General features: G+C 39.4%; 1 protein-coding gene across 2 annotated transcripts in view; it reads right to left on the bottom strand.

Moving 5' to 3' along the window:
- nav2b (neuron navigator 2b) overlaps positions 1-6,969 on the bottom strand; it is a 111,118-nt gene extending 104,149 nt beyond the window's left edge. For both annotated transcript variants that reach the window (XM_053505515.1, XM_053505514.1), the window contains exon 1: positions 6,666-6,969. In XM_053505515.1, coding sequence (XP_053361490.1) covers positions 6,666-6,881 — 216 coding nt within the window. In that variant the 5' untranslated portion in view covers positions 6,882-6,969. The remainder of the gene's footprint in view (positions 1-6,665) is intronic.
- Positions 6,970-26,010: the final 19,041 nt, after the last annotated feature.

Raw genomic sequence — 26,010 nt, forward strand, 5'->3', positions numbered from 1 at the left:
ATAATCACAGTTCACTAAAGGTCAATTTAGACCTGTTCACACATCAATGCTCCCAACAATGTCTTATCTTGGGAGACATTCCAACTCTGCAAGGTGTTGACGCTAACTTCTTTTTAATCATCATTAAATTCCCACATAAAGGTAAACACATGGCAAAAAGACTCGATTCATGTCTTAAAACAAAAAAAAAAAAAAAAAAGGAAAGAAAAAATAATTGAATCTCTCTTTGATACTCTCTGACCTCTGCCTTAGTTTCAGGCTGGTCACGTCACACCATGGAAACTGCCTGAAAATTAAGGAACACCCATTTTTTGTTCCACGGAGACCTTTTACTCAACAGTTTGGAGATTATTAACTTTTTTTTACGGAAAACTCTGATGGGGAAAAGAAAAAAAATCTTTCGCAAGTTTCTACTCGACTCACATTTCCCCCCCTATACCTGAAATTTGATCACCATTGTTTTACTTCTCGGCTTGTATTTCCTTAAACTGGGTTTTTTTTTCCAAGTTCATCCTTCTGCTTGGTTCATTCAGTTATTATACATATATACAGTAGATACAGAACATTTTTATCCAGCATATTTGTTAAAGACGTACAGTACGGGTAGGTTAAGAACTGTGCAATGCATTATTAAAACCTGGAAGGATAGTGCTGAATAGGCAACACATCAAAGAAATATGGACAGAATAAAATCATGAATAACTTGGTGAAGTTGCATCATAAAAACATCGACAGTAGAAATCAGAGATATGTGTAGAACTCTTTTTTGATTGGGATCAAACAGCTGTATGGTCATAGTGAAACTCATCTGTTAAAAAGACTTTAATTTGCTAAGCATCACTAGATTTGAAGCAATGGATAAAGGTCATGTGGTCTGATGAGTCCAGACTGAGCCTATTCTAGAGTGATGGCGTGTCAGGGTAAGAAGGGAAACGCATGAAGCGATGCACACATCATGCATAGTGTACACTGTACGAGCCCCTGGAGGCGGTGTTATGATCTGATGTCGCTTTAGTTGCTCAGGTCAGAAACGTTATGTGGCAATAAAAGGAAATCAGCTGGTGACCCGAATGTTCCAGGTTATGACATCGGTAGAGTTGTTCTTCCCTGATGGCACAGGCTTGTTCTGGTGAAAGAGTGGTTCTGGGTGAATGAGAAATCATTTTCACACATGACACCACATTTTGTACTATGATCAAAGCCAAGGTCTATCGGGAAAAAATAATTCGTAATCAATTCCCTCCCACACTCCCCCATCAGGGCTACAACCACCAACCAGGGAGGGCGAAGGCTAGCACCTGTTTCCTCCAAAATCATATAAAGCCACCAACCGTATCTTTTATTATTGCAAGGCCACATACTCTACTATTGGGAGCGGCATTACACATTTAGAGGATAGCACTATCCGCTCCTTCCATAAGCTCACAGACACCCTTGTTTGGCTTAGAGTCGTGATTGATGTGAGAGCGCTAAGTGCCTCCAATCCTTCTCGTCTGAGAGAGCTCGGGCAATCAGCTCTCGGCTGCGGGAGGCTACAGCATCACCTGGGATTCGAACTCGCGATCTCTGGGTGATAGGGCTGCACCACTCTGAGGCCCAGGCCCAGGTATTTTAACCAGTAGTGGTTTAATTTTTAACTGTAGTGGTAGCACTGTCGCCTTGCACCTCCAGGGTCCGGGTTCGATTCCCATGGATTTGCATGTTCTCCCTGTGCTTGGTGGGTTTCCTCCGGGTACTCCGGTTTCCTCCGACAGTCCAAAAAACATCCAAATTAGGCTGATTGGTGTTCCCAAATTGCCCGTAGTGTGTGAATGAGTATGTGTGCCCTGCAATGGATTGGCACCCTGTCCAGGGTGTACCCTGCCTCGTGCCAGAGGTCTCCTGCGATTGGCTCCAGCCCTCGATACCCTGAATACAGGGTATAAGTATATTTATGTTTGAGTTACAAAAGTTTTAGTAATGTTAAATTCTAACATACTAATACATAGATTGGGAATGAAATAACTAAAAACAGCCACAAAATTCTATCAGTTATATTGTAGTCTTGCTTATTTGAAAATATTTCCACTAAATGTGTTTGGTCAACCAAAATAAGTAAATCTAGAAAAACCAAAAAAGATATGAAAGTTTTTCTGTACTGGATTTTTCATGAACATGTTGAAAATGTGATTGCAAAAACTTATATATGAGTTTATACCCAGCTTTATACTTAACACCCACGGTTCATATCCTCATTGTAAAGCTCAAAGGGGTTAACAGCTGATATCTGGCTCCAGCCCCAGCGAAAAGCCGCACTATGGATCGCACATGGCCGTGTGCCCACCTGCAGTGTGGCGGGCCGCTACTAATACAGCGCTGTAGTAAAGCCTCCGCTGCCTTGTGCGCTTGTGTGTTTTGTAATACTATAATGACAGGGCAGGCGGTGTAGTGTTTCATCCTCCTCACCACATCAAGAACGAAGTTACTCACTGGAGCAGGAGCGCCGGGCAAAATAAGCACACATGCAAACACTTACACACTTACAATGCAGCTGCAGAGCTCGGCGTGCAATGAGACAGAACATCAAATCTGACCAGGGTTACGTCCTCTAGTCCGAAAAAGACATTTTCTACTACTGTTATTCAACAGGCACCAAAATAGTCCTGTCTTAGTCTTCCAGGACAAACAAACTTTCAAGATCGAGCGGCGTTAAGTGGAAGAAATAACCCTTGTTGAACAGGATGTTGTGATATGATGCACAAAATCTGATTAATCCGTGTTCTGCATTTTATTACAAAAGTAAGCTTTCATGTTGATTTTCTGTTGGATAGAATGGTGTGACTGTACACCAGTTTAAGACTACACCGTGCTAAAACATGCCGTTATTGTGAAGCAAAATACGAGAAGTCAAAAATGATCCGTGCTCTGATTATATTAAAACTTCTCTTGGCTGCAACGTTTTATCAGTGCTTTCCATTCCAGGATAATGTCTCCCCGGTCACAGCTGTGCAGGTGTGAACGGGTTACATCAGCTCATTTGTAACTGCGGAACCAGCAAAAATTGATGCCCCACTTGTGATTTGCACGAAAGAAGAGCAGCAGGCAGGGATTCACTTTTTTGTGTACCAGGTGCCGAAACTGAAACGTTTCGATATCTGCAAACAACATTTGGACCGATACTCTAAGGAACGTAAAAATTTCCTAAAGAGAATCATTACATACTATCATGACGAGCCCGGATCCATCACTACGAGCCTGAGAGTAAACCTCAGCGTATGGAGCGGTAACATCCTCAATCGCCCACCGAGAAAAAGTTAAAAAGTCAACAATCAGCTGTAAAATTCATCTGGGATTCTCAAGGGCCACTATTGAAACATTATCAGAAAAAAAAAGTTCAACAATCAGAAGCGCTCGTTACATTGAGACGCTTATTTAAGAGCTGAAGCCTAAACTTTAGACTAAACGCAGAAGACGTCGGCACACTTCTGCCCGCACTGTAAAAAACTTTGTTTTGGGGTGTTAATGCATCCTCCCTACAGTCCTGATCTCGCTTCAGCAGACGAAGATAAAGAATAAAGAAATGAAGACAGCGGTGCATTCATGGCTCGCAGCCCAGCCTCTAACATTTTTTAATGAGGGAATACGAAAGCTTGTTCACAGAAGGACAAAGTCTTTTGATAAGCAAGGAGACTGACAATGATGCATTTGTCTTTTCTGAATTTTACCTGCAATAAAATTAAATAAAAAATTCTACAGACAGATTGCAACTAATTTTTGACTCACCCTGGTAATTCAAACCCGCTTGTAGGATCACAGAGAGGATTGTTTAAGCTAGATCACATAGCATCCTGTCTGATATTAAAATCACATAGGACATACCGTATCAGATTAGGTCAAAATCATGCTGACATTATGTCTTTTAAAATGTCCTATAGAAAAATAAATGAGGAACAAAAGGATGGAAAGGGAAACAGATCAAAATTGTATTTTCATGTTATGGTGGCAGCACAATGACTGGGGATTTCGAATCTCAGCTCTGGTATGTGTACAGTATGTGGAGTATGTAGGTTCTCCGCATGCTTTTTGGGTTTCCTCAACAGTTTTTCAAAAATATGCGATGTATCCTGATTGGCGTTTTTAAGTTGAGTATATTGTACGATCAGGTGTGGATGTGTGTGAGCTTGTGTCTGCGATGGGTTGGGATGAGTTTCCTGGGACTCCAGCCTCTCTGTGACCCTACTCAAGATGAAGGGTGTAGATGATGGATGGATGGATGGATGGATGGATGTTATTAGGTTATTAGGTGTTAGGCTGGATTAAATAATTCATGGTATTAAAGTATACAATACACTCAGCATAATAAAGCAGAGTGCACATCATTAAACTTAAAGGTTCCACATTTTATTCTTTCTTTAACAAGTTAAAACCGCACGGTGGTGTAGTGGTTAGCACTGTCCCCTTGCACCTCCAGGGTCCGGGTTCGATTCCCGGCCAGGCTCGATTCCCGTCTCTGTGTGCATGGAGTTTGCATGTTCTCCCCGTGCTTGGTGGGTTTCCTCCGGGTGCTCCGGTTTCCTCCCACAGTCCAAAGGCATGCAGATTAGGCTAACTGCCTTTCCCAAATTACCCGTAGTCTGTGAATGAGTGTGTGTTTGTGTGCGCGATGGATTGGCACCTGTCCAGGCTCGTGCCCTACTGTAAGTCTCCTGGGATAGGCTCCAGGCTCGCCGCGACCCTGAATACAGGATAAAGCGGTATAGACGATGACTGAGTGAGTGATTTAAAAAATCACTCACTCAGTGACTTGTGCTTATATACACACATTGTATTGATATCTTTCTACATGGCTAAAAAGTCCACTTTGTAGTTTAAAGGGCACGTATTTATGCGAACGACCTAGCCATGAAATTCAGCAGCAGGGGGAGCACTTTGGCTTCCAGGGTGGTTAGTGGAAGACATAGGGCAAATATTCAAGCAATGCTTTGTGTCCAACTTGTTACACCCCTAGTCATTATTTATTTGTCTTAATTTACAAGGGACGAAGTTCAAGTCAAACCAGGACTTGTACTGTAATAATATTTCTCGAAAAATGTATTGACATTTAAAGAAGACTTGAAGCTCAGAACGATGATGAGACTATGAGCCAGAGTAAAACTTTAGAATGGTTCAAAATTCACATATTGATTATTTTATATGTGAATAATCATCCTGGTCAAGAGAGACATCTGTATTTGGGAACTGTACACACAATCATTCACCAACATCACTTACACACGACTGGGAGTTATGGTCACATCCCCCATACAGTCCCGTCCTCACTCCAAGCCATTTCAACATGTTTAGGACATTAAAGGAGTTCCTGGGAGGCCAGTGTTACAGGCATGAAGCAGACAATCCATTCATGGTAAACTTTCTACCTTTATGGTATCCAAGCACTGGGATAAGTGTTTTCACTTGTGGCATTAGTGTAGTAGGGGATTGGATAGAGACATAAAGACATAAAGGGAGTTTTTTTTACTCTCATAACTGTTCTATTATTCACCAAAATCAAAACTCCTCCCATAATTTTTATATCTTGTCAAGGTTTGACCTTCTTAAAAATTCCCTTTATTTTTTGTATGACATTAAAGCTTTTTAGTGCTGCACCCGAGAGTGTAGAAGAAATGCTACTGTACTGAATATTTCTGCTTCATTAAGCAAAAAGTTTTTTTTTTTTAAACTTACACTTAACATTTATTTTTATTAAAACAAATCGATAGTTTTATTGTGATCCATTTACCCAGATTTATTCATCACTTTACGCTGGTCATTATTTCTAGGTAGGCAATTAGTGTTCCAAAACAACACAAACTGCAGTAGAGGAATAGGGTTTGTACAAAAGCTTACATTATAAGAGCTGTAAACAGTCCTTTCCTTATTATAATAATGTCATCAATACGTAATAAAAATTACGTATAAAGTAAAAAGTTGAAGCCACCTAGAGTATTTGTGTCTATTTAAATGTTGATCTTTTTCGAACAGTTGGCTCCAATCACATATTATTGGACTACTTTAAAATGATCAGACTCAGAAAGACAGCAGGTGATTAAAGAAAAACACCATTTGGGGGGAAATCAAAGTCAACATCAGGTGTTAAATAATGTAATTATTTTATCTTTGTAATAATTTACATAAATACTTTAATTGAAAAGTTTACGTCAGTTATAAATGCAGCCTCACCTGTTTTATTTGGAAAAAGAAATTTACACAGTATATATATATATATATATTAACACAAAACAAATTAGTGTTTTTTATATTATTTAAATTCATATTTAATGTAATATTTTTAATAATTATATATATATATATATATATATATATATATATATATAAACACAGGAAAAATCTACGAGCCTCATTAAAACTTTACAACGCTTAACCAAAGCCTCAACTGCCTGCAGGTGTGAGTTAATCAGCACACACTGCTGAGTTTACACTTCCATTACCACATTTACAGCTCCTTACCTTTGCACTTTTCCATATTTTTAGGAAAATTGCAGTAAGCAAGGAGCACGGACGCCTTTTAACGCAAAACATGCTTCCCTGATTGCTAATCCCTGATCCTTTCGCCTCTCACCCGCGTTCACTCTAATAACAAAACAGCCGAATAAAAGTCTGAGACAGAAGGATGACTTCGCTCAAACCTGTGGATCCGTAGACGTTTCGTTGGCCGTGTGACTCTTTCCCTGCGGTGCACCAGCGCTCTGGCTGCTTTTCCTCAGACTGGAGTGGTGTGTGAGCTTCGCACCGCTGCTCTGAGTCATCCGTGTCTGAATGTGAGATTGAGGAATGGGCAGAGCGCTGTGCACAGGCTTGGGCAATCCTGACTTCATCTTGGGGGTGACCAAAATGGCTGGCATCTTCTTCTCTTCTGGTCCGCTCTCCTTGTCTCGTCTTGTCTTGTCTTGTCTTTTCTTGTGCTGTCCAAATGCAGGCAGGACTGGCAGTGCGGTGCTGTGTTTCTACAGTGGCACAAGCACTCACACATGCACACTCACACACACTAAAACTCGAGTAGGAGTGGGACTTGGAGCGTGCGCGTGCTGCCTCAACAGCTGGTGCGAGTCAATGGACTGCCCCCAGACACTCAATCACTCCTTCACTCACACACACACACACATTCACACGCAGAAGTGGCGCAGACAAGCCACACACTTTCATTCACAGTCTTGACCCCGACAAGAATAACCACGGCTTGCTAAAGCTCCTCAGCTATCCGGGCTTTCTGTACAGGTCGAGGCCTGGAGCGCAGCCGCATCTGCTCTCATCGGATTAAAGGGTGTGAACATTGAAATGATAACGTTCAGCATCTGTTCAGTGCATTGAGAGCTCTCGAGAGGAATTTCCTAGACAAGTGCAACACTTGTTAGATGAAAGACTGTTCAGCAAAATCGTACAGTCTTTTATCTGCCTTTTTTCCAACAGTTTGTAGGCATTTAAAGGTGTTAAAACCTGAGCAATCCGAGCAAGTGAAAAATCCAGCAGCTCAGTTTTCTTCGGTATAAATAGCAATAGAAGGCAGAACTGATCTCAAGTACAATGGAAACATGTATTATACTCACTCACATATTTTCAGCACTGTGGATGAGGCAGGAATACACCCTAGAATAGATTCCAGGACATTGTTGGGCACTATGCAGACACACACACTTACACCCAGGGCCAAGTTGTCATATCCAGTACAACTACTGGCATATATATATATTTTTTTTTATTATTTATTTTTTTTGTGGAGGAGAACATGTAAAACTTAACACAGTCTATCACCTCAACATCTGGGACGGCAGCTGGGACACTTGAGCAGTGAGGTGCCAATACTTCTGTTGCAAGGCTGCACAGCATACTTTCATTTAAAGAGGACCTCTTAAACATTCATTCATTCATTTTCTATACCGCTTATCCCGTACATTGTCGCAGGGGCCTGGAGCCTATCCCAGGAGACTTTGGGCACGAGGTACTGTAGGGTACAGCCTGGTCAGGGTGCCAATCCATCACACACACACACACTACAAATAATTGGGAGTGCCCTGGAGGTGCAAGGCGACAGTGCTAACCACTACACCACTGTAATGCCAAGTTTATTTTTACTCATATTTTACAATTTAGAAAAATGTTTTCAATTTTGCATTTTCGTAGTGGCCATGGATCTCACTTTGAGACCTGTTTTAACTCACTCACTCACTCATCTTCTATACCGCATTATCCTGTAATCAGGGTTGCGGGGACCTGGAGCCTATCCCAGGAGACTTAGGGCACAAGGCAGGGCACACACACATACACTTACTTACACACTACAGTCAATTCGGGAACGCCAATTAGCCTAACCTTCATGTCTTTGGACTGTGGGAGGAAACCGGAGTACCCGGAGGAAACCCACCAAGCATGGGGAGAACATGCAAACTCCATGCACACAGAGACAGGACTCGAGCCTGGCCGAGAATCGAATCCGGACCCTGAAGGTGCAGGGCGACGGTGCTAACCACTACACCACCAGTGGCCAGGGATTTACCATGCAAATCAGGTTTCCCCCTTATGTGACCTCATATGCCGTTTTTAAGAGCTACCGAAATGAGGCTAGGCTAGGGGGAGTGTACTTGGTACTAATGGCACTTAGTTATTAACCTAGTTAACACAGTGTAAGTATGTATCCGATTATGTAAACATAAAAGCACTTTTTGTAAGTCGCTCTGGATAAGAGCGTCTGCCAAATGCCTAAATGTAAATGTGACGAACTGCAAACGGCTAACTTGGACTTCTTCAGCTCTTAGCCGTGTTTGAACTTTTATATTGTTCAATATTGAATATGTTATGGTAAATTGACAATCTTGTATATCTTATTTGCCTTTTATTTTGTTTATCAGAAGTGGAAAAATGGCTGGGAAATGCTTAACAAGGTCCCGACATGAATGTTTCTAGTTCCTGATTGGTTAGGAAAATGCACTTCCGCAAAGGGTTCGCTCAGAGACTTTTTTTTTTTTTTTTTAGGCTTTAAAGCTACAGACACTAAAACAGGGTTTTTGGAAAAGGAGTGAAAAATTTGTACTACAGAATGCAGGATCGGAGTTGGTTTAGCTGGATAATTAACAGACAGATTTTGGAGAGCTCTAAGACCTATGCAGTCTTGATTAAACGCACTATAATATCTGACCTTCAATGGATATAATTTCGAACAATTTCTCAAAATGCATTGAACTACTCTGGGTGATTGATGATGAAAACAAAATATGATGGAATAATAACAATCCGCACGCTGCATCACACCATGGTTGATTACTTTCCTGTATACGCATGCCATGTGTTCATTTATTCCACTCATACCAGAGCAGTTTGCTAACGCATATTTCATGAACGGTGCATCCATTTATAGCTACATGTAAACCACTACAAAGCAGGTTAGTTCATGTTATCACTTATGCCATAGCAACAGTCATTTTTCTTCCCCCCCTGCTATAACCTTAAGTAACTTCAATCCATTCTGTTGCATAGCCTGATGAAGCTGTCACCACTGATCTTGCGAGCTAAATCAACAGTACTTGTTCTTGGTTCCACACCAGCAGCCGTTTTCATCCTGGAAATGAACCGGTATCGCTGGCCAAGAATTGCATTTTTTGTGCTGAATAAAAAAAAAAACACAAAACGCTTGGCAGTTTTATTCAACCGACGCTGCCACCGTGTTTATGTGTCAAAGATTTGCCCGACAGGGATTTCCATCGTTGCTGATGGATATTCAATCTCACACCAAGGAAACCCTGACATTCTAAATCCTGCGTTAATATCAGAGGTGGGAACGCTGGGGTATGGATGAAAAGTTTATCTGATGGAATAAGTGGTGCCATATTAAGTGTAAGTTTCACTCTCTGCTTGACTCTGTGTGAGTGCCCTTTTGATGATGTAATTTAATGATCTACTTCTTCTCAGAATATCAATCTGATTCACTTTTGCCTGTTTGGATGGAAACGTACTATACTCTCAGACGTGGGTAGGATTAGTGAGCCATTAGCGAAGCTGGGAACGTGTCTTAGGGGAAAAAATGAAGTGACAACCTGATGAGGCATAGGGATTAGATTTGAAACAGCCTTCTCAGTCAGCAGAACTGTAGACACCAAGGTAGATGGATCATTTATTTCACTCACTCATCTTCTATACCACTTTATCCTGTATTCAGGGGCGCGGGGACCTGGAGCCTATCCCAGGAGACTTAGGGCACGAGGCAGGGAACACCCTTGACGGGGTGCCAATCCATCGCAGGGGACACACACATACACACGCTCACACTCTCATTCACACACTACGGGCAATTTGGGAACGCCAATCAGCCTAACCTGCATATCCTTGGAATGTTGGAGGAAACCAGATTACCTGGAGGAAACCCACCAAGAATGGAGAGAACAGACCAGACTCTATTTCTGTCTCTGTGTGCATGGAGTTTGCATGTTCTCCCTGTGCTCTATGGGTTTCCTCCGTGTACTCCGGTTTCGAACCCGGACCCTGGAGGTGCAAGGCGACAGTGCTAACCACTACACCACCATGCCGCCTAATTTATTTCAATATGGTCTAAAAAATGTACCGTAAATTCTAGGGTACTTTTTCTTTAAACAAGGTGAAAATGATTACAAAAGACCACCTCTGGTGGTATGACAGGGTATCTGGCACCAGGATGTTGGCAGCGAATCCTTTGGGTTCTGTGGGTTGCAGGGTGGGGCCTCCGTGAATTGGACTTGTTTGTCTGGCGCATCCCATGGGTGCTCGATCGAATTGTGATGTGGGAAGTTTGGAGGCCGGGTCAACAACCTTGAAGTCTTTGTCTGCTGGGACCCGTGCACAGCAGGTTGTGGTGCCTTTCTACTGTATTTTAGCCAGCTTTGACATTTTCTGTGATTTATGCTACATTGTCTTTTTTTGGGATCAGACTGGATGAGCTGGCCTTTGGTTCCCATGGATATGGGTAGGTTTATTGATATATACATGATAATCAATGTTCTTCAAGTCAGTGCTGTTAATTTTATGGCTGACGTATGATGTACATTGATTTTATGGTAGCTCTTTATCCCTAGCTGTCTAGATGGACAAATTCTATCTATCTATCTAGGAAGGACTCTGTAGTCCAACTATAGGTACCTGGAAAAAAAAACCTACCAAGCATGGAGAGAAAATGCAAACTCATTGCACATAGATCCAGAGGCAGAAATCAAATCTGGACCCTGGAGGTGTGAGGCAACAGTGCTGACCACTAAGCCACCATGCCGCCAGATGGAGAAATGATCAAATACCAAATCAGGAAGAACACTGGGACTTCCTGTGACACAGTAGAAAAACATATGATCTGTGGTTTGGAGAGAGTAAATTCATATCCTGATGATGCCAGAGCCGTTCCTGGCAATGATATCCATGATGTCAAGGGGCATAATATTTCTCCCCTGTCAATCATAGCAAATCTTGTCAATCATGGCTATCTACAGTATAAGCTCATTTGCTGTATGTTGAGAAGGATGGACAGCAATCTCTTATATGTGGTTCCACATGTCTTGGAGGAACCATGTTAGCCATCACACACTTCAGCTGATTGTTGTCATATGATGGAAATGAGGAATTGGAGGGGAAAAAATTGGGGGCTACTTTACTTTGGACAACCAAGCTCCTAAGCAATGACCGGCTCAAAAAATGCAAGAATTCATTTTAAGAAAGATAATTTGCTATGACAGTTTGTTGTCGTTGCATTACAGTACAAATCTTCACACTACTCACATCCCACTGATCCACATTATCACATTTAAACTCATAATAGGACTGATGTGCATGTTTACAGTATTTGCTTAAATACATTTTTACTTACTTTTGGCAAATTACTGTTACTGATCACACTTTCTTTAGCAAATTGAGTCATATAGAGTGCGTTTTTGCAGGCAATTTTGGCCTGCTAGCTTTCTCTGGGGTTTTCGGGAAGATCAAATTGTGGCTAAGCTGCTTTTTATGTGCTGGTGGATTTGAAATCAGTAACTCCTGCTGAGTTAAGGAGCAGTGCCCAAAGTGGGTAAACTGTCCTCCTGCTTTAACCTTTAAAAAATAACTCATTTAAAGCAATTAGATGTTTTAACATTTGAAGAAAGGTAATTCTTGGCATTAATTTGGCTAAAACGTGTGCCTTATACAAGCGTCTGAGAAATAAAAAACACAAAGTGAAAGAAAAAAAAAAGTGTGAAATGCCTTTTAATAGATTTTTAGTTATTTGTCTATTTTAGACTATGACAGGTCATTTTCACACCAGAGATTTGTTCAGATCAGAGCTGTACTGGAGTCAAATGATGGCAATCAATAATGCCTTTTAGGAGAAAGTGTGAGTTGAGAAACACTCTGCCCTTATGGTTGATTTCCCAAGTGTGTATTACTGAGTAATGAAGAAACTCACCTCAGGCTGTCAATGCTGTCCTCTAAAGTATGTCCGAGTAAAATCTCAGAGTCAAACTGTCCATGCATTAACAAATCATAGATATCTTCTCAATGTCCGTAAACAATACTAATTCTGCTTCATCTATAATATACACAGATTGGGTATAACATTAAAACATGTCTATTCCGTTATAGCGCTGCTTGTCTCGGAGTTTGATATATTAAACAGTCAGTTTTTGAAGTTGATGTGTTGGAAGCAGGAACCTGACAGGTGAAGGGAATGACATTGATTATGTCATTAAAGTGGCTCCTGCAGGTGGGTGGGTTATATGATGCAGCAATTGATCACTTCGTTCCTGAAGTTTGGAAGCAAAAAAATGGGCAAGTGTAAGGATTTAAGTGACTTTGAGCAAAGCCAAATTGTCGTGGTAAACCACTGGGTTAGATCAATTCCAACACTGCAGCTCGTGTGAGGTGTTCCCAGTATGCAGTGGTTAGGGAAGGCAAGCCAGTCTGATCAGAGAGAAGAGCTACTGTACTGTAGCACAAATTGCTAAAAAAGGATTTAGAACATTTTAGAACTGTATTACTGCTTGCTGCATATGAAGCTGCGAAGCTCCAGACTGGTCAGGGTGTCCATGCTGATGCCTATAAACTTCCAAAAGTGCCTACAATCGGCATTCAAGCATTAGAACTGGACCATGGAGCAATAAAAGAGGGTGGTCTGGTCTGATAAATCATATTTTCTTTACGTCATGCCATTTACCTGGGAAACAGATGGCACTAGGATGCATTGTGGAAAGAAGGCAAGCCAGCAGAGGCAGGCTGATGCTTTGAGCAACGTTCTGCTGGGAAATGCCTAGTATCCTGACATTCATGCAGATGTTGCATTGAAACATACCACCTACCTAAACATTAGTGCAGACCAAGTATACCCTTACATGGAAATGGTATTCCCTGATGGCAACGTCCTCTTTTCGCAAAAAAATGCACCTTGAACCATTGCAGAAATTGTTTAGGAGGACAAGTTAGAGGTGTTGATTTGGCTTCCAAATTCTTCATATCTCAATCCGATCAAGAACAAGTGGAATGTGCCAAAAAAACAAGATCCATGGAGGCCTCACCTCCAACTTACAGGTCCGAATCTGCTATGGACGGCTTGCTACCAGATACCACAACACATCTTCAGAGGTCTAGTGGAGTCTATGCCTATTATAATTCTATTAAGTTTGACCACAAAGTTTATTTTAGCTATGATGCACCAAATAAAGATTTCAATTTTTATTTTATTTATGATGGTACATGCAATTAGACTAACTATAAAAAAAATAAACTATGCATTGAAAGTATACAGATACAGTGCCCTGCATAAGTTTTCACACTTACTTTATTGTGATATAACCCAAAAGTGAAATGGATCATGGTATTCTGTCATAAGTCTACACCAAATATACCCTTATGGTAAATTCTGGGCAAGTTGCAAAATGATTTAATAATAATAATTATTATTATAAATAAATAAAAGTTTTGACCTCCATTGCTGTGAAACCACCATTATTGTTTTTTAAAAATCATATAAACAGGTCATTAAAATTGATCTGTATGGAATTAAAGTTTTCTCATAATCTCAATATGATTATACCTTTTTTTTAAAAAACAACAACAACAACATTAGTTAGAGAATGCACCTAAACACGTTTCCGGAAATCTTAGGAGCTACCAAAACAAGTCTGGGACAAAGTCCTGGAAAAGTATTAATCACGGTTTGGTTAAAAATAAAATCCCAAATTTGGAAACATCCTGCTTAGGACCATTAAATTAATTATTCAACAAATGGGAAATGGAAAATTTATAGCACAGCTGCATCAAGAAAAGTAAAAAAAAAACAGTAACTGTGTCAAAATAGGATTATTCTAAAAAGTAACCACTACAGTTCAGTTTAGACCACCTGGTTCATGTCTGGAACACTGGCCTTCCAGGAACTCCTTTAACAGACCGAAAATGTCGGCTGTACGGGGGATGATCGATAACTTCAATCTGAGTTCCTGTAATGTTAAAGTGGTGTTGGCGAATGATTGTGTGTATAGTTTTCACAGAAATATGCTCTAAACCACCTCCGTCATTCACAGATGTACGGCCTTCTTTGAAATGTTTGCACTTTTTAGATGTGTTACTGTGGCTAAATATCTCATCATCGTACTGTTATTTATAAAGTCTTCTATAAATGCTAATCGGTTCTATGCCTCTATTCACAAGCAATTGTATAGCTAAGGTAAGGTAAACAGGGATGTGTAATTGGTTAGTTTTAAAATAGAAAGCAAATTTTTCAAGCTATAGGTAAAACTTTATTATTATAGTGGACACTGCCGCTGACATTTTTAGGGTTTTTTTGTGTACAATGTCACAACTGTCAAGCTTTCAGAATCCACAAGTGGGAATTACAAGTATGTCAAAGACATGAATGGATTTTATAAGTCAGAAACTATAATTGCTATAATTCCAACATGACATGAAGACAGTATAATAATAAATGACAGACATTTGGCATCCAAAGACAGTTATATAACTCATAGTAACTGCATAACTTTCATTATCTGTTTTTTTTTCTCTACAGGTTGTCAGTGTAGTACACCTTTAAAATATGCTCATCATACCCATTATTCATATTCTAATCATTAAATGCACCATTGGTAATCAGTCTTTTACACAGTTTCACTGTCTTCCAGAACTCCAGAACTTCCAGTTCACTACTTCCAGAACTCTCTGCCACGTACCAGTTGGATGCCACCAGTAACAGACTCGTACCATGACATGATTTCAACACAACAGAGAATTTTATACGGTGCAATATAAAAGTTATATTTTCTGTGAAATTTATTAAATACAGAATAATTAAAACCATACATCTCTTAGCTCACCCAACCCTGATAGAAGAATGATTCTGTTAACACCCAAAGCTGTGGTGTGATCCAAATCTAAATCTACCCGCCAAGTAGTATCTGCAGGCTTGTAATAAATAAAGTTTAAACGTTATGAGCAAATACGGCAAAGGATTATAGTAATAAAAAAGTAACCCTAATGATAACTGTGGGCGGTAGGTACGGGTTGCTTAGCTGACACTTCAAATAAACACAATATGCAATGTGGAATCAATTTGACCAACCAGTGATGTTAATAGAATGGCGTAAACCATCCAAATACCCAATAAGGAAAGCAGATTTTATGTTTTTCTGTTATGAACCAAAATTGCATCATGTAACAGGTACAAGTAACTGCCTAGCTACCCATGTGTGACCTAAATGTCCTGAAATGCTCGTGTTAAATGGTCCGACAAGCCACCTGCCTATATTAAAACAGCAGTGAGATTCACGTACTGTCCAACTTGAAATCCTTTCAAAAATGATGTCAGGTTATCACAAATTAGATAGTTGGATAATATTAGTAGTAAAAATTATAGACTTATATAGACTAACAGTCAAAAGTTTGGACACACTTTCTCTTGTAGTGTGTTTTCTTTATTTTTTATTATTTTCAGCATTGTATATCAATACTGAAGACAAAAAAAAGTGTTAAACAACTCAGAATATGTTTTATATTTTAAACAGTGATGTCAAAAGTATTCACATTCATTACTTGAGTAGAAGTATAGATACTAGGGTTTAAAAAGACCTCTTTCGAAGCTTTTTACTCAAGTGAAAGTGTAAAAGTACTGGTTTCAAAGCTACTTAAAGTATAAAAGTAAAAGTAACGTGAGGGGGGAAAAGCATTAAGGATAATTAAGGCATTAAGGCTTGGTTGTGACTTTTTTCGCTCGAATCTTGCGTCTCTATCACGGACATCTTCGTCTACTTATCACAACCTTATCAACCGATAATGCTATTTTATTCTAACGTCCTTGCTGGAGTGTGTGACGTGACGTCATGTGCAGATGCGATGGATCGCGTACCAACCAATAGGGTGTCGGAATGGTATGTTTATACTTCTCATCCAACCACCATCAAATTCGCTCCATCCGGATGACACGATTTATCGTGATGTCTTTTTTTGTTTGTTTGTTTTTTAAATGACAAGCTAAAATAAAATAGGAGTAACGAGGCTATTTTTTAAATGTAAAGAGTAGAAAGTACAGATAATTGCGTGAAAATGTAAGAAGTAGAAGTAAAAATTTAGCTGAAAAATAATTACTCCAGTAAAGTATAGATACCCCAAATATCTACTTAAGGAAGGTCACGTAGTATTTGTACTTCGTTACTTGACACCTCTGATTTTAGATATTCAAAGATGACGGCTCTGCACACTTATGGCATTCTTTTATTAGATTAATGAGAAACCTGGAATGGTATCCAATCACAGGTGTGTGTCTAGGGTTCATTTGTGACATTTCTTACCTTCTTAAAGTGGGTGGGTACAGAGTCAATAGCCTTATTATTGCTCCTACAGCTACTGTACAAATCCATCTTGGCAAGAAACATTCTTAATTAGGGAGAAAAGACAACCCATTATTACTTTCAGAAATATAAAAAAATCTCAAGAACGTAAGATTTATGCCCAAGTGCAGTCGCCAAACCCATCAAAAGCTTTGGTGAAACAGTTTCTCATGAGGACCATCTCACTAAAGGAAGGCCAGGAGCTACCTCTGCTGCAGTGGAATGAACGAATGACCAGCATTGAAGAATCGAAAATATAAAACATATTTTGACTTATTTAACACATTCTTGTTGAGTATATAATTCCACATTTGTTCTGTCATAATTTCAATATCTTCAGTATCAATTTACACTTGTATTTAGCTTGTAGCTTGTTGGCTAGTCACAGTGAAGACTTACATACAGTACAGTATGCTTAAGAATCCTGTCAGATTAGCATGTTAGCTTGTTTTGTGAAGTCTGAGCAGTAAATATTTTTTTTAAAAAGGACGTAAATTCCTCTCAGAAATGCTGCTAGTTTAGCGCACGTAAAATATTTGGCTATTACTAGCAGGTACAATATAAAAACAAGCATTTAGTCAATTCTTTTCAGTACAGTTATTTATTTGTAACATGTGCAAATATACATGTATAGGATAGTGTGTATATTTCTAATAAGCTATAAACTCTCTTACTGTAAGTTATTTGGTATTACTCTTTTTATTTTCAATACAGCCTGAACTCTCTTACATAATCTTTCTTATCATCTTCAGGAATAGTTCTCCAGGCTTTTTTAAAGGACATTCCAAAGCTGCCTTTTACCCGGTTCTCTTTCATAAGCTTTGACTAATAGTGGTCGGTCGTGGTTATTTTTTCCCTGTTGAGGTTTGATTTAACTGTGTTGGCAGTGTGTTTGAAAGACTACAATGAAAAAATACAAAAAAAGGCCTGGTTCATTAGAATCAAAATATTCGAACATACGACATGTTATATAAAGATATATTTGTATGTAAGAAAAAATTTCTTACATTTCTTCTTCTCATTTAAATCATTTAAATAGAACTATTGTGAAAGTTTTTTCATGTTATATGAAAAATATGTCGATAATAATATTATGAATAATATTATGCTATTAGTAGATCATTTTCCTTAAATCAGCAAAGAAAATGTGTGTTATTACTGCTCATACTGCTGTCTGACATCCACATGATGATTTTAGTTAATATTTCCTCATTCCTGTTGAAAGTCCTTTCATATAAAGCAGGAATATAGATGATGGTGGAAAAATACAACATAAATAATTCCTTTTTATGTTTTCGTGTTAAAATTGGACAGGTCGCTGGTAACCCAGATACTGCCCTGCTTGGTTCATTGATTTTCTGTCAGTCTGAAACTCAGGCTACTCATGTGACTGTGTGTATGGAAACATAATGTAACTGTTAGTGAGTTGGTTGGTTGGTTAATTGGTTGGTTGGCTAATTGGTTAGTTGGTTGGTTGGTTGGTTGGTTAATTGGTTAGTTGGTTGGTTGGTTGGTCAATTTGTTGGTAAGTTGGTTGGTTGGTTGGTTAATTGGTTGGTTGGTTGGTTGGTTGGTTGGTTAATTGGTTGGTTGGTTGGTTGGTTGGTTGGTTAATTGGTTGGTTGGTTGATTATACCTCTTCTTATGTGTAGGTCCCTGTAGCAACACTGGCACATGCCGTCCATGTGTCAAGCACTAAGCTGGACTCTTGATCAGCTGAACGCTGTTAGTGACAGGCTACAGAGCGTCAGGATGTAGACTGAGACAGAAAGAGATACAGTATCTCAATGGAACTGTTAATGCCAAAGAGATCACCAGAGCTCTGTCCAAGTATGAAAGAATGCCGCATGAGTCAAAAATCCTTATCTCAAAATGCTTGTCAAAGTATTGTCACCTTCAGATACGCACACCAGCTTAATAAATATTCTTCATATTAATACCTTAACACCAACAATGTCTAAGTGATAAGTTAGGTTTGAGAAGCTTCTTGTGGAATCTAAGTAAAGCAGGAGCTGCGATCTATCTGAACTGCAGGCTCTTGGTGGACTGAGGGACTTGTACTCTTAGTGACGGGAAGTGAAGTGCCATCGATGGAGAGGATATAAATAGGAGACGATAACTGAGCAAAGCCCAGTGGCACGTGAGGAGGCACTGGCCTGGAGGAAATAGATGTGCAAAAAAAAAAAAACGTGCATACACACACACAAAATCACACACACTGTGCACGTACATGAGCTCTGTTGAAGAGATTAGACAAGCCATCCCTGAAAAGGAGGCTACACTTTACTCGTTCTCACTGTCAAGTACAGACAGGATAACACACACTCTCTCTCTCTCTCCTTACGTAGTAAATAAAGTAGGTTACATGTACTGAGTGAACCTGCGAACCAAACGAAACACAGCTAACTTTGGACACTTAAAATTCGGCCTGTTTTTATTTTGCATTTGCATTAAAATTTGCTTTAAAGTTTTATTTTATACTTCCATGCTGCATGATGCACATAAGTTGTGTAAAATCTCATGCATTTGACAGTGTATGTTTGTGCTGCTAATATGTAGTTTCTCTAGTTACCAGGGATTCGAAAGAAAAAGAAAAAAATCTGCCCCCTTTACCTAATTTTCACACAGCAATTTCCAAGGGGTGTTCAAGTCAACACAGGACTTGTGTTACATATTTTTTTGAGAATGAGACATTTACAGAAGACATCAAGCACAGTACAGTGATGAGACTTTTAGCTGCAGTAAAATACAAGAATGGTTCAAACATTTTAAAGAAGCCCGTATGTCTGTGAATGATTCATTGCAGTCGTTCCTGTAAACATTCAGAGAAGAACACCTGATCTTGTAGAGGAGACACATCTGTCTGTGGGAACTGTACACAAAATCATTCAACCAACACCACTTGCACATTATAGGAACTCGACTCTGAGTTATTGCCACATCCCCCGTTTAATCCAAGCCATTTCTACATGTTTGGGCCATTAAAGGAGATCCTAAGAGGCCAGCATTTCAGACCTGATCATGGTCTGATCATGACTCCGGTGTACTGAGAAAACTTTCTACCTTAAGGGTATCCAAGCACTAGAAAAATGCTGGGATAAAGGGAGTTTTTACTTTCATGAGTGTTCTGTTATTTTGCACAATCCAAAGTCCTGGTTTGACTTGAACACACATTGTTTATCTATTTTAACCTCTGCTCCTCCAAACACAGCAAGACCCAATTCCAAATAAATGTATATTCATTATACAGCATATTGTATGTTCACTATATAGAATATAACAGGAATGACATTCTAGAATATAAGTAGTACACTGGACTGTACAGTATGTCTGTAAGAAGGTCATATGAAATTCAACAACTAAAACAAAAGTATGCAAGTAAGAACCTATTTCTACTATTATTTAATACTATTCTTAAGATATTTTGTAATTACAGTTTGATACATGATTCATGTAAAATCTTGCATCCTCTGTATAATCATTTAGCCCAAAAGTTTGACATTTTCATACTACATTGTGATGTGCGTAAAGACGTACAGTACATTGCCAATCATATCTCTGAGAATCAAAGTAGTCATTTTGAGGTTAGAATACAGAATAGATTAGAAGGCTGAAATGTCAAATCCCAGCAGTTCATACAAGCTGCAATTTTTGGGCTCTCCAGTGAATCTCTTAAACTCCAACAACTCCAGAGGTGTTGTACCGGGACTGAACTTGAACTCTAAACTGAACTTTTAGTCAGTCCAGATGAGACGTGCAACAAAATGCATTGTATTGGAATGTGTCCTAAATGATCAAATAATACAGAATTTTGCAAGCAATGAATTAATGAACAAAAAATAGGCAAATCTGGCATGGTGGCATAGTGATTAGCACTGTGGCCTGACATTTTCAGGGTACAGGGTTCGAGTCCCACCTTCAGGTCTGTGTGCTTGGAGTCTGCCTGTTCTCTCCATGTTTGTTGGGTTTCCTCCGGGTCTTCTGGTTTCCTCCCACAATCCAAAGATCTGCAGATTAGGCTAGTGTGTGTGTGCTCGTGCCCTGTGATGGACATCCAAGTCCAGGGTGTACCCCACCTATACCCTGAGTCACCTGGGAGAGGCTCCAGGCCTCCCGTGGCCCTGTGCAGGATAAGTGGTGTATAGAACCAGTTAGTGAGTAAGAGAATAGACAAAGTTAAACAATTAGATTTCAGGAGCTGGCATTCCGAACGCTGTCTGGAACAAAATTCCAAAGGGCGACCTGCCACTGATCCTCACGAAACAGCAGACCTGCTGAGCGAAGTGCTTGAAAACAGACCAAAAAAATCATTAAAAGGAGGAACCAGAATCACAAAGTAGATGTGAATAGCACTACTGTCTCTGCCAGTGAGATCCGAATTCAGTCTTCATGGAAAAGAGAAAAGAAAGCACACGTGTTAAATCGATTTCCAGTTAATCCGGTGAGCACGGCGATATAAAAACAATCCGTCCGATTAACGTCAAGTCCTGGGTTTGTCGATTGATCGCTTTAACACTGCCAACTGCTCAAGGCCTTTGATTTTGACTGAGACACATGGCTAATTCTGAGATCAGATCAGCAATGCTCTTAAAACCTAACTGCAGAAAACACACGAAACTTAAATACCATCACCGAATGATGTCATTCCCAGGATCCACTCACCTAACTGGAAACGGAACACCCGGCATACACAAAAGTACGAGTATGGGAATGGACACTTAAGGACACGCTATGAAATGATTATTTGAGTTGTATGGGCCAAACTGGGAACAGAGTGTAAATGTGTAAATGCTGTAAAAAGCCAAATGTTTAAAGGGTGGTGAGAGATGTGATAAAATTAGCTGATAATCACATTCTGTATTACAGTCATGAAAATGAGACAATGCCAGAGTAAGTGGAGCGCCACACACTACCCCATTTTGTGTGGAAATTTTAATTCAATCATAAAGTTTTTACACCATATTTATTATAATGTTTCTCCTTAACACTGTAACTAAAAGATAAGGGGAAAAAATTAAGTATGCCTACAAATTTCATGCATATTAGACATGTTTTATACTAAAAATAAAAATTTAATGCTTATAAAGTATGGTAGAAAAAAAGATGAAAAGTTTACAGAGGGCATAAAACTGCAGGTTCAACCTGGTCTCGTAAAAACCACAAGCATAAAACCGAGGGATGCATTTTATTCAGAGCCAGTAGGCGAACGAGCACAGTTTTTTCGTATTTGATTCCAGTACTGATACTGACATGTGTAACCCATTTAGTATAAATCAATCAGGCGAGTCATGGAGCATTTTATTTAGCTCTGTTTGTGTTAGTTGCTGCTGTGCGCTGCTAACAACAGACTCCTTAAACTGAGCTTTATGGTTAAAATGGTATGGCATTTACACATCAGGGTTAAAGAATAGTATGAGGGACTGGTACACACCTCCTTTACAGAGAATAAGGCACAGAGGCCACACCTCCTTCATTAGAAGTAAAACACAGAGGCCACACTGAGGCCACGTCTACTTTATTAGATTAAAATAGATTAGATTAGATTAGATTCAACTTTAGGAATGAGACATAGAGCCCATACCTCCTTCTCAGATAATAGGGCACAGAGACCACACCTCCATCACCATGACTGAAGCACAGAGGCCACACCTCTTATATTACAGCTGATACACAGAGGCCACACCTCCCTTACTGAGACTGATGCACAGAGGCCACACCTCCTTCACTAAGACTGATGCACAGAGGCCACACCTTCTTTACTAAGACTGATGCAGAGAGGCCACACCTCCCTTACTGAGACTGATGCACAGAGGCCACACCTCCTTCACTAAGACTGATGCACAGAGGCCACACCTCCTTCACTAAGACTGATGCACAGAGGCCACACCTCCTTCACTAAGACTGATGCACAGAGGCCACACCTCCTTCACTAAGACTGATGCACAGAGGCCACACCTCCTTCACTAAGACTGATGCACAGAGGCCACACCTCCTTCACTAAGACTGATGCACAGAGGCCACACCTCCTTTACTGAGACTGATGCACAGAGGCCACACCTCCTTCACTAAGACTGATGCACAGAAGCCACACCTCCTTCACTGAGACTGATGCACAGAGGCCACACCTCCCTTACTGAGACTGATGCACAGAGGCCACACCTCCTTCACTAAGACTGATGCACAGAGGCCACACCTCCTTCACTAAGACTGATGCACAGAGGCCACACCTCCTTCACTAAGACTGATGCACAGAGGCCACACCTCCTTCACTAAGACTGATGCACAGAGGCCACACCTCCTTCACTGAGACTGATGCACAGAGGCCACACCTCCTTTACTGAGACTGATGCACAGAGGCCACACCTCCTTCACTAAGACTGATGCACAGAAGCCACACCTCCTTCACTAAGACTGATGCACAGAGGCCACACCTCCCTTACTGAGACTGATGCACAGAGGCCACACCTCCTTCACTAAGACTGATGCACAGAGGCCACACCTCAGAGGCACAGAGAGAAAAAGCCAAAGTAAAGTCATTTTATACTGTTTATATTATAATAATAATTTAAATAATAATAATAATAATATTTATTATTATTATTATTATTATGTTAATCATTATTGTTATAAACAGTTTACAGCCAAACATACAGTTTTAAATTTGCATTGTGTTCTAAACCACTGAATGCACATAGATGTAATCTGATATCAGTCGTCACTCAAGTTAGAAAAGGTCATCAGTTCCTCCCTTTCACAAAGGCTTCATTTGCTACTCTAGTGCCATCTACAGTCAGAACTTCTTCAGTTGTTTTTATTTCTATCAAAGTTCTAAGATTAGAAACGCAGCCCTAATGAAGCACATGCTAATAAAACAGATATTGTAGATGCAACAGGATCCTCAGGATTCATTGTGAGTTTGCTTAGTTGCGGTTTGTAAATCAAGCTGGTTTTGTGTCAAAAGACATCAATTAAAAACTCTTCATTTTTTTACACTCCACATTCTAAGAAAGATTAAAGTAATCTCTGCTTCCCTTAATCTGACTGTCCCACATTCCTGAGGCTGCATCTATTATTTCGAGAAGTAAAGCCACGTAGGGAGGGCCCGGTCTTTGAAACCAGGCTCCACTGAGGTGATCGTCGCACAAAAACTCACTCTTAAACCCCCTCCTTCAAACCGAGAGTCTCTTATTTATTAACCACGCCTCTTCTCTCTGCTATTGTCTCTGTACTCCTGAAAAGAACTTCACTTCTTAGACAAGTGTGCTGCTTTTAGACCCGTCTCTTTAAATGTTGTACCCATATTAAAATAATCAGCGGGATTAGAAATTAAGCCGGAAATTTTATGTTTAAGAACAAAAAGAGTAAAGAGTAGGATTAATCTTAGATCAACATTAGCACTTTGCCATAGTCATAGAATAAACGCATGCTCTTAAGGGCCCTAATGAATTCTCAGATCTGATTGGTCAGAAAGTCTCTCTGGCAAAAACTCTGACAGCAGTTCTGCATTTGTGTTGTATCTTACAAGGAGATTTGAACGGGCAAATGCTCCAAAAAGTAAAAATAAAAATGTGGACTTTTCTACGAATCTACGGTTTCCTTGGCAATTATATATATATATATATATATATATATATATATATATATATATATTAGCATTAAAATGAATAAAGTAATGTGTATATATTATATAATATATATATATATATATATTATTTTTTAAGCTAGCTAAAAAAAACTCTTTTCACGATCTTAGCTTCTAAAACTGGTTTATATAAATTTTAACAATTATAAGTATAAGACTAATATACAGTATAACTAAAATATATATATTTCTTATATAAAAATATTAATCTTCAGGATGTGACACCAGGTGTGGATGATGTAGTGGTGTTCAATCTTGCACTAGATACCTTTGCGTGACTATGACTAACAAAACATTAATATTAAAGGATTTTATTTTAAAAAATTATGTTTTTGGATTCTTGCCAACATTAAACATCATCACTTAATGCAAAATCAAAACATTGGAAATCTTCTGAATTTCTGAGTCGATCGTGAACATCACACCAGCTTGAGCTTGTACTACAGAGGTTAGCTTGAGAAATTTGGAAAATCTTCAGACCTAGATGTTTCGAGTGCACCTTGCATGCCTGAGTGGTCGTGTCCTGCTCGTGTGGGGACCCGGTGACTGATCAAAGCAGACAAGCCGCCGAGTGGAACTTGAAACAGTGTACCGGTTTGGACACAGACTTGGAGCTTATTAGTTACAGTTCAAGCAACCAGGGAGACTTTTGACTGTTCTGTGATTTTTTTCTACAAGAGAAAAAATATATATGAATATGTAAAAAAAATATTGCTACAACGAAACAGCACTATTCAATTTTTGCATTTATTATTGTATTTATATGGAACAAATTGAGGTTTGCGATTTGGTTTTAACGACCTTGCGATGATGTCCCCTGTCAGGACAACGTTGTTTTTAAAAGATGACTTTGATAAAAATGTTGTTGAGATAACGTTGAATAAACAACCCAAACACATACAACCTGGAAATAATTACATTTTAACCTTTATTTACAGCATTTATGCAGATTAACATCAGTTTGCAACACGTCAATAGTTCCTTGAAGTTTCTAACAGGACTGGGAATTCTGATCAGAGATTGGGATGGACACAACAGCTTCATGCACACAGTGTCTGTATCCCGTGTGGTGCAGCTTAGCTCCGTTGTGGCGCTCGCTGTCAAGTACGTGCGTTTAATAGCATCATTTAATTAAAATCATTTTATCTTTTAAAAACAACCTAATACCAACATTGTCCCAAGATGTAAAAAATGTTGAAATATTAACATCACCACAAAAAGGTGACAACCAAATATTTCTCCTGGGATCTAATAAAAGACTCTGAACTTCGATCAGAACAATTTTTTATTTTTCAAACATGACTAATAACACCATTATGACTGACCTTGTCAAATAGCTGCGATGAAGGTATTTATATTCGTTATGATCCTAGAGACAAGGCCCAAAGTAAAAGGTTCAAGTAACACCTAAACCATCTAGCAAATGTGAGTTTCATTACATTGCATTACATTATGCTTGGTGGGTTACTTTAGGTCAGGTCTTGGACAATCTTTGTTTTTGAAGTAATCATTCACTCATCTTCTACAGTATAT

The sequence above is a fragment of the Clarias gariepinus genome, chromosome 10, assembly GCF_024256425.1.
Source record: "Clarias gariepinus isolate MV-2021 ecotype Netherlands chromosome 10, CGAR_prim_01v2, whole genome shotgun sequence".
Lineage (NCBI taxonomy): Eukaryota > Metazoa > Chordata > Actinopteri > Siluriformes > Clariidae > Clarias > Clarias gariepinus.